At 38.9% G+C, this 9295-nt stretch overlaps 2 protein-coding genes across 2 annotated transcripts in view; one reads left to right on the forward strand and one right to left on the reverse strand.

Moving 5' to 3' along the window:
• The window catches only part of clip1b (CAP-GLY domain containing linker protein 1b), a 22646-nt gene extending 18079 nt beyond the window's left edge, over positions 1 to 4567 (reverse strand). The window contains exons 1-6 of the mRNA XM_079599054.1: positions 4367 to 4567; positions 2362 to 2528; positions 1801 to 2288; positions 1593 to 1717; positions 104 to 305; positions 3 to 22 (exon numbers count right to left, since the gene is read on the reverse strand). Of these exons, the coding sequence (XP_079455180.1) occupies positions 3 to 22; positions 104 to 305; positions 1593 to 1717; positions 1801 to 2288; positions 2362 to 2449 (923 nt within the window). The 5' untranslated portion in view covers positions 2450 to 2528; positions 4367 to 4567. The remainder of the gene's footprint in view (positions 1 to 2; positions 23 to 103; positions 306 to 1592; positions 1718 to 1800; positions 2289 to 2361; positions 2529 to 4366) is intronic.
• Positions 4568 to 7883: 3316 nt separating this feature from the next.
• On the forward strand, positions 7884 to 8625 carry LOC306991438 (vacuolar protein sorting-associated protein 37B-like). Its single transcript, XM_079599281.1, has 2 exons — positions 7884 to 8014; positions 8118 to 8625. Exons 1-2 carry the CDS (start codon positions 7928 to 7930, stop codon positions 8493 to 8495), a joined length of 465 nt encoding a protein of 154 aa, XP_079455407.1. The 5' UTR covers positions 7884 to 7927; the 3' UTR covers positions 8496 to 8625.
• Positions 8626 to 9295: the final 670 nt, after the last annotated feature.

The following is a 9295-nucleotide window of genomic DNA, read 5'->3' on the forward strand; positions in this document are numbered from 1 at the left end:
ACCGTGCAGACGTCTCTGTGAGCTGAAAGATTATTGACAGGTATTATTTCTAATAATATATGGAGAAGAACATATACTGAGAGTGAAAGGAGCAGGACTGTACCAGGCCCGCTCGGCTGGGTTTGCCTCCGACTGAGGAGGTGACGGAGCTGAGGGAGCTGACGGAAGATGCGCTGGGGCTGTTCTTTAGGGTTGACCTGCGCCTGGAGGTTTTGGATTTGGCAGTAGTGGTGGACGGGAATCCGATGCGTGTGACTTTGTGCGTAGGAGCGAATAGTCCATACTTTGGGAGGCACTGAAAATACCTGTGAGAGTGAAGCATAAAAATACATAAATATTCCCTAATCAAGAGGGAGACTCATATCCAAGCTGATAGACTCATATCCAAACAGAGTGCTGTAATACAATCTAAGGGTGCTTTAACTTAGTATTAGTTCAAGGTGTGCACACTTATGCAGTTAGTTATTCCAATTTGTTTTTTTTGTTTTTTGTTTTATGAAAACTGTCACTTTGAGTGTCAGTGGCATTGTATAGGATGTGATTTTTACATTAAATGTGCAAAAGTATTGATATGAGTTGTCTTTTTAAAATGTTTTACATCACAAAAAAACTGCCATTTTAACAGGGGTGTGTTTACTTTTTATATGCACTGTACTTTCAGTACACTTCCCATAAAGACAGTTCAACTAGAGTAACCTGAGGTTAAAACCAACATGACACAGCATTGACAACTCGTTTTACTTCTGTAATGTAATATTTCAGAGCGAAACAGGATTTTTTTTATTATAGAGGGTATGCACGTGACGTCACTGTCTGGAGTGACTGCGGTTACGCCCACTGAGTGGCAAAAAGACTGAGTGGCAGGCAGCATTGGTTTAAGCGAGAATGCCGTGAAAAACACACAAAACACGTCCAAAACAGGAAAAAAGCTTTGAGATTGACTGTACAAATAGATTTGACAAGAAATCTGAAGTAAATTTTTACTGACTGTCAAAAGCTACAAAAAAGAGAAGCAAATGGATAGCTACAATTTACAGAAACAACTGGACTCCAGCCAGCGAAACATTTGCAGTTATAATTTTTTGTCAGTATGTTGAATTTTGGGGTAAAATCATACCCTATATATTGTATTGTTATATATTGCATTGACAACTCATCAAATAAATATTTACCAAATCTATACTCAGCATAATTGGTTGTTTTTAAATAAACTGAGCTGACAAAACTATAGAAGTTTTAGGGCTGGACGATATGACGCTATATAACATTGAGTCTACATCCAGATTTAGACCTTCCTATATTGTATTTATAAAAAGCGTTCACAGACAAATTTTCTTTATGTATTTCCCCGGCGTCGAAATCAGGCATACAGTATATGAATGTCAGGAAGCATGATTCCTGGCTGCATGTCAATATCCATGAATCACTGGATCTTTGGTAGTTGTTAGGAACACTATCGAGTCCAACCTTTAGTTTAAACTGATAATCGTTTGTTTTACTTATTAGATCCAGTCATGCAGCAGGGGAACTGCTGGGAACTGAACATGAAAAGTGGGTTGATCTTGTGTAGTTTTGACAAATTGTGGCCTTACCTTGCACCAGCCACTGCCCCGTCATTCTTTCCAAGAGGCTCGTCCAGCTCAACGCCACACCATTCGCCTTTCGCAAAGTCAGTTTGGCCCAGGAAACGCACAACACCTGCCTTGGATCCTGCAACCTAAGGATTGCAAGCAACGCATTACCTCAAACTTCCCTCAATGAGCCACTAAAGTGTGAAGACAGACCAGATATGGGCCTTACCAGCACACGATCACCCAGCTTCATGTCCCGCTGTAACTTCTTGGCCGAATCCGTCTCAGACAGATTGGATGCAGACTCGCTGGTGGCCCTGGTAAGGTTTGATGAGGTCTTGGTGGTTGCACTAATGGTCTGAGTGACAGGAGCAGGATCTTTGGCGGGGGAGGCGGACGACTTGTTGGCGGGAGTCTGCGTGCCATTGGTCTCCCGCTCTGCCACGGGGGTACGAGAGAGTTTGGAGGGCCGAGTAAATATGCCTCGCAAGTCCACGCACTGGAAGTAGCGCACTCCAGACACAGAGCCATCGTTCTTCCCGATGGGCTCGTCTAAAACTATTCCTGCCCACTGGCCCGGTGCAAACTGAGTACCTCCGATGAACTGCACAGAACCCGGTTTATTCCCGTTGACCCAAACACGTTCGCCAACAGAGAAATCTGACGGGGCATCTTGGCTGGTATGGGAGGTCGGAGATGTTACAGCCTTGGCGCCAGCTGCAGTCAGCAAAAATAAAGGCACGTCATGCCCGAATCAGTGCATTTAAAATGTAACCCATAGGTTACTCACCTGAGGTGGGCGAGGTTTTGGTTGGCGCCGAAGCTGGTTTACCAATCTTGGTGGGTGGTTTGAGACCACTTGGCTTCCCCGTACTCATATTCCCTGCTTTATGCACACATGTGCTATTCCTGCAGGGCCTGGAGAAACGTCAACCCTCCTTGACCAGATAGGATTCCCTGCTGACAGAAGAAATGTTAATATAAGTAAAGCGTGCAATTTGTGTTTAATTGTTTTATTGTATGATGATAAACCCCTAAAAACTCAAAAAGTACCTGTGTCCACCTTAAATTTAAAGTCGTGATGAAACAAAAATAGCAACAAGTGTAACAGATTATCAAAAAAGAAAAAAGGTAGGAATTGGTTTTATCAATAAGTTGTTTATTGGATTTGTGGGCGTTGTACTCTTCCATGAGCATGCAGGGGCGGGCTTGAAGCAGACTACATGATTGGCTAAAATTTAAGCAGACTAAATGATTGGAGAAGTCCTGCATACGACACCAGAGAGAAAATTACGAGGTCAAAAAGAAAATGAAACGTATGAACAGATAAATTGTTCACAATAAGCTCTATAACATGCATTTAGAAAATAAATACGGTGAATTTGCATTTCTTGTAAACGTTTTAAGGCTTGTTCGACTTGAACCGCTCCGCACAGACCGATCGGTGAATGACATCAAAGTACCGCGAGAGAGAGCAGACGTCTCCGTATGCTTTTGAATCGCTCTCGCGGACGCGGTACTTTGATGTCATAAACCGATCGGTCTGTGGCTGTGCGGCGCCGGTTCAAATCGAACAAGCCTTTATATTTCTCCATCGTTTTTAATTTGATTATGTTGTTCGCAATGCTTCATGGGATTGTAGTTCTTTCCCTCACTAAAACTTTCCCTAACTAAGACTTAATTTTGTCCAATATACAAATACATTTTTGCTTCAAATTAAAATTTGCAATGTTATGATTCACCTCTTAGCTGTTTGGATTGGTTCATCATGGCTTATAACCCTTTAACAAAGACTTAAAAAAAAAAAAAAATCTCTATGGGGAAACGAATGGAGAAAATACTTCCGGAACCAGAGCCGACGATAAATGGACGGGCCCTAATGCACTCTTATATGGAAGAAAAGACTAGAGCAACTTCTGTTTCATGTCAACTTTAAGACATGGTAAAAAAAAAACATTATTATCAAAGTGGAATACATGGCAGTACTTTTTTAGTGACTGTTGGAGGGGAAATAAATATATTAATTCTCATGATTTTATATAATTAACAATGATCAAATAACTAACTATGGCACTTTGGTGGGAACTGTTGTTACCATGGTAACCATGGCTATTTGTGTCGGTTAATGACAGTTAATCCTGGGTACAAAATAATTTATACTTGCGCTAATCCACAAAATTACACATAATAAAACTTAACGGTAACACAACTATCCTAAAAAAAATTCCTATGGTAGTACCATGTATTTGTGTACTGTATCATGGTATTACCCTCTGAAAATCACTCTATCATGGTAATACCACAGCACTTTTAGTGACAAAAAATAATATTATTTACTCTATTGAATAATAAACCACTGGTAATTAATTTCGTTTAAGGAGGAGTAAAATAAAGTTATCTATACTTTTGCTTCTGGTTATTAACTAAATATTTGAAATAATAAAAAATGGCACTTAATTCAATCAGCGATTTCGATCAATTTGGACTGGACTGTTAAAATAATGTTTATTATTCTAGCGAGCTAACGACAACCAGCCAAACGATAACTGTCAAAACAATAATAAAAAACTATCCAAGAATTTCACATAATATCCCTCTAAACAAATATGATCAAGTGTGTTTTTAGTCACAAATTCCGTATATTTGTGTTTCTACGTGGCTGTGAGTTCTCATCATAACAAACTGTCTGCTAACTGTTAGCCGACATTAGCCAGAGGAGCTAATCCTCTAAATGCAACACACATGAGCTCAATACAGTGAGATTTAGAGAGAATAAAGTGATCATATTCTCTTACCTGAACCGTTTTAATGTCAAGCATGCCTCCGTGATAAGGGAAATAATGGGATTTCTTGTTTGTCTGGATGATGATCTCACACTAGGGATGATGATGATGGGTGAGGCAATTCAACACAAAGCTGCACCCAAACACTTAACAGTGACTTTTGACACATCCGTGTAATGTAAATGAACAGGATATAGACCAATTAAAATGAGCTGTATCAGATAAAGTGTGGAAAAATGGATTTATGTATCGATGCATGAGGATTTTTGTATCAGAATATGTTTAATTTTAAAACATTTGAAATGTCTTGCTGGGAAGAAAAAAAAAAATGTGTTGACCTACGATAAAAATTAATAGCTTTGAGTCCGAATTGTGTGATATAACGTTAGTTTCAGAAATAATTTAAGGGGGGGAACAGTAATTTTGTGATTGAATAGCGTACCGCACGATATACGTCACCTTTTCTCATTAATATTCATGAAGCTAGCGACGGTTGCTATGGGGGTCAAACTCGCGCGTGTCACTCATGCTAGACGCATGTAAACAGTTTACGGACGAGATGTCTACTGAGCTAAACCTGCTAACTCTGTCCGAAAATGATGTCCCCGGTGCCAAATTCACTGGTATAGAAGTAGAAGAACATACAAATATTCAATTGAAGAGATGGCTTGAGTGTAGAGGGCTGAAAAAGACGGGAAAAAGAGCCGACCTGATCCAGAGGTAGATTGTTATCGACAGAATTTCTCCCCAAAAAAACATCGCCTTACGCCACTGACAGTGACATTTTGCAGTTTCAACAAGCTATATTTTACCAACCTATGTCCTGTCTGTCATATATACTATGTCCTCTGGTTGTCTTACGTCTGACAGTTGTTGGGGGTAATTTATATTATTATTGGTAACACTTTACAATACGGACCGTGCACTAATCTGCATTAATTCATGCTTAACTAATGCACAGATAATCATGTGTTAATGTATGACTCATGAGGAACTAAACCATTAATTAATGATTACTGCATCAGCAACTAATAAAGATTCTAAATGATTAATTAAATAGTAATTAATTAAAGCAGGCAACTGGAAGTTGAAGTACATGACTTTGACCAACTGTGGTAATTAACACATTCATTTAAACTTTTAGTTAATAAAATAAGTTCTTAAGGAATTAATACATTATCACACATTTAATTAATAACAATTCATATATTACTTAATCTATTAATCATTTAGAATCTTTATTAGTTGCTGATGCAGTAATCATTAATTAATGGTTTAGTTCCTCATGAGTCATACATTAACACATGATTATCTGTGCATTAGTTAAGCATGAATTAATGCAGATTAGTGCACCCGTATTGTAAAGTGTTACCTTATTATTATTAATGTATTTATTTTTTGTTTAGCGATCGCTAATGCTACTTGGTCACAACCAACAACATTGAACTGGTCTTTTGGACGTCCGCACAAGTTTACCCATCGTTCACATTTATCCCTCTGGGTTTTTGGCTTCGGGAAACGAATAAAGAATACATCCTTCATATGTGGACGGTCATAGTGTCTGGAGTCGTTTCTGCAAGTTCCATAGCAGCAGTGTTTACTCGGCATGTTCTTATTTGAGGGATAACCGGCAGAAAACAAGCAGTACTAGCATGAATCATAAGCGAGCGCGCTTCTATGTTGACCCCCTTCCGGTTTACGTTGCTGACGTCACGCGGCCTTGCGGTCTAAAAATAGCACTCGTGCGGCACGCTATTATAGTGAATGAATGTGGCCAAAATGTGTCAGTGGTCCGTGGCGGCCACTAGTGGTCGAATCGGAATATTGACAAAAATGTTCAACAAAAAACATGAACATAAAATTTAACCATTTTTGCCTTGTCCCGTTTTTATTTCCTGTAAAGTTTTTATTTCCAGTTTACTGTTTACAGTTTACTGGAAATAAAGTTTTTATTTCCAGTAAGTTTTTATTCCTGCATTTCCAGTAAAGATTTGAATGACATAAATGTCATCTTTTTGCTATTCTGACATAAGAGAGTAGCTACACAGAGACCTTTAAAGAGTGCAAAAACGAAAAATATTCATTAAATAGCAGGTAAATTGATACCAGATGCATTTCAAACTATGTTCCGAATAGTAACCAGTTGATTGATAAACTTAATGTCTATAATTTTAGTATGCATATGTTAGTCCTACTATTATCTGTTAGCTAGTGTGGTCCAAAACAATGACACAATTTGCATTTAAACTATACTAGTGCAGTGCCCGTGCAAAATCAGTTTTTGTGTGTGTTTTTAGTAATTGTTGGTTTGGTGTGTTTAAGTGCTCAATTACACAGCAATAGTTCAGTGACATTTTTTATTTGTGCATGGTAGAAAGCAAATGCTGATACTGACACAATGAACGTAGCCTACAATAAATATGGAAAATTGAACTACATGCGTAACAATTTATAATGGTGATATTAGGTGACATGTATCTGTGTACAGGTAGCCGGAGTTTAGATTAGATTAGATTTACATGAGTTTGACCTTTGTTGTCATTGTCCAGATTACAATTATAGAGACAAAGAAAGGTTAGTGTCTAACCAGAAGTGCAAAAATGCAGAAAAGTGCAATGTGAACAGTATAGACACAGGTAGTGCAGTATAAACAGTATATGATATAGTGTAGAAGACAGTATACAGTTAATGAAGTGGTATGGTGTAACATTATAACAGATTGAGATAACATCCACAAATGAATAAGCACGACGTTTCAGGAGATACAGCATTCAACATGTACTAAAGTTGTTTAACTCCAAACTTTTTCATAGAACAGATTGTAGGCAGTTTTAGCATTGAGATCAGGCTATGTTTGACTTGTTGACTACTATCCAGTTAACCAATAAAACAACATTAAGCACAACAAAGGAGAACACATAAACAACCACAAACTTGGTTGTTTCAATGATGAAAAGTAAGGATGGCTTACTCTGGAAAGATGGGGATTTGCCGTCATGATCGGTTAACCTCCTGTTGAATAGGCGGTCAAACTGATACACAAACGTCTCTGTGGAGGGCTTGTATTTCTTGCTCTGTATTTATTCAGCTTTCTCTATACTTTCAGTGTCAGTTTACCTGAGCAAAAGTTTTGAAAGTAATCGTGTTTATCAGGGTCAATAGGATACGGCAGACAGACAACAGTTACGGCAAGCAATACAAAGAATAATTTCCAAAAGTAACCACACTGATGTAAAGTTATACACACTATGCAAAACACACACCCATATTATGAGGATTTCTTCATCACAGACTGTATATGAGGCTTTAAAGGATGCAGTGACATGACTTTCATTCATTAGTTTTTGCATTTATGCACAACTTGATCTTCTGCTTCAAGTATCAACCGTAATTATGCCTCCATGATTTATTGTTTGATCAGATGTTTTACACCAAAATGCTAAATAACCATTTATTTCTAAGATAACTGTCTAGTTAAAGAATGCAATATTAATGAGTCTAATGGAGACAACCGGATGCCACTTGGTGAATTTCAGAATATTTCAGTTTGTTCTGTATGTAATCATGATTTAAATGGGATCTTTTTCAGGAAACAGTTCACTAGACACGTTGCTGGCTCTTTTGCAAACCGAAGGAGCCAAGATCGAGGAAGAAACTGAGGTGAGGACATTTTTCCGATTTTCAGAAATGCATAACTTCATTTGCTGATTTTTAACTCTTATGAGATGTGTAATGTCTTAAGATTTTCCCACGTGTTTTCTAGAACATGGCCGACGCATTCTTGGACGGATCGTTGCCTCTGGACAGCTTCGTTGACGACTACCAGAGCAAGAGGACGCTGGCGCATCTTCGGCGTGTGAAGATCGATAAGCTACAGGAGATGGTGCTGAAGGGTGTTCATCTTCCTCAGGGTTCCTGTAATGATCCTTCACAAGCTCAGGAGACCCTTAACTCCAGCGCACCTTTCCAAAGGCTAGCTAATGGTTCTCCAGCTCATGCAAGACCATCAGCCACGTCACACCCGTACAACTCTCAGAGCATCAGTGCTCCTCTGCCGAACATGGTGCCCTCATATTCATGTCCATACCCTCACGGCCCCGGCGCTGGTCTTCCTCCGCAGGCAGGCTTTATAATGCAATGATGTTCTTCTGCCTGACCCCTTCCATTAGAATGTGAAACGCCATTTTATCCCTTTTCTTTAGATGCACTTTGTTCTTAAACCGCGGTGGGTTTCTGACTCATTTGCAGGTCCACACAGAATCTGTTCCCGCAGAACTCATTCTCTGCTAGTTGTATGTATTAAATATTTAGGCAGATGTAATTACCTGTAATCTCAGCTCCATAACACATTTTAATTTAGTCCACAGAATGCCCCCCCCCCCCCCCCCCCCCCACACACACACACACACACACACGTTTCCCCCCATGTTTACAACCATGTTCCTCCCCCAAGTGTCCCTTGTTGTAACAGCTGTGGTCTGTATGTTAATGAAGTTGAGGCACCCCATTGTCTGAAAAGGTTCTCTATGTCCCACACCCATTCCCATTCTACAATTGACTACTATTTGCTTAGGCTGTGATCAATGGTAAAGGAACAATATAACTTTGACTTCCTTCATCTCTACAATAATTAAGCCATTTTGGGGATGAGCTCATTCTAAAATATATTTTGGAGTGGAATCTGGGTCGAGGCAGACTACAGTTTCTTACAGTGGGTTTTATCATGTTTGACGTTGGAAATAATCAAAATATTTGAGTGAGTGTATAGTTCAACTCTTTACTCAGAGAGAGAGATTTACATATATACATATATACATGCCTATGTCTTTTGTGTGTTCACTTCAGACTGTAAAAAAACAAGTTCAAATATTTCCAATATCTACTATAATGTTGCTCCAGAAACCATGTGGAGTTTGTTTTAAAGCAAGGAGTAAACAGGGT

The sequence above is a fragment of the Phoxinus phoxinus genome (genome assembly GCF_949152265.1).
Source record: "Phoxinus phoxinus genome assembly, chromosome: 23".
Classification (NCBI taxonomy): Eukaryota; Metazoa; Chordata; class Actinopteri; order Cypriniformes; family Leuciscidae; genus Phoxinus; species Phoxinus phoxinus.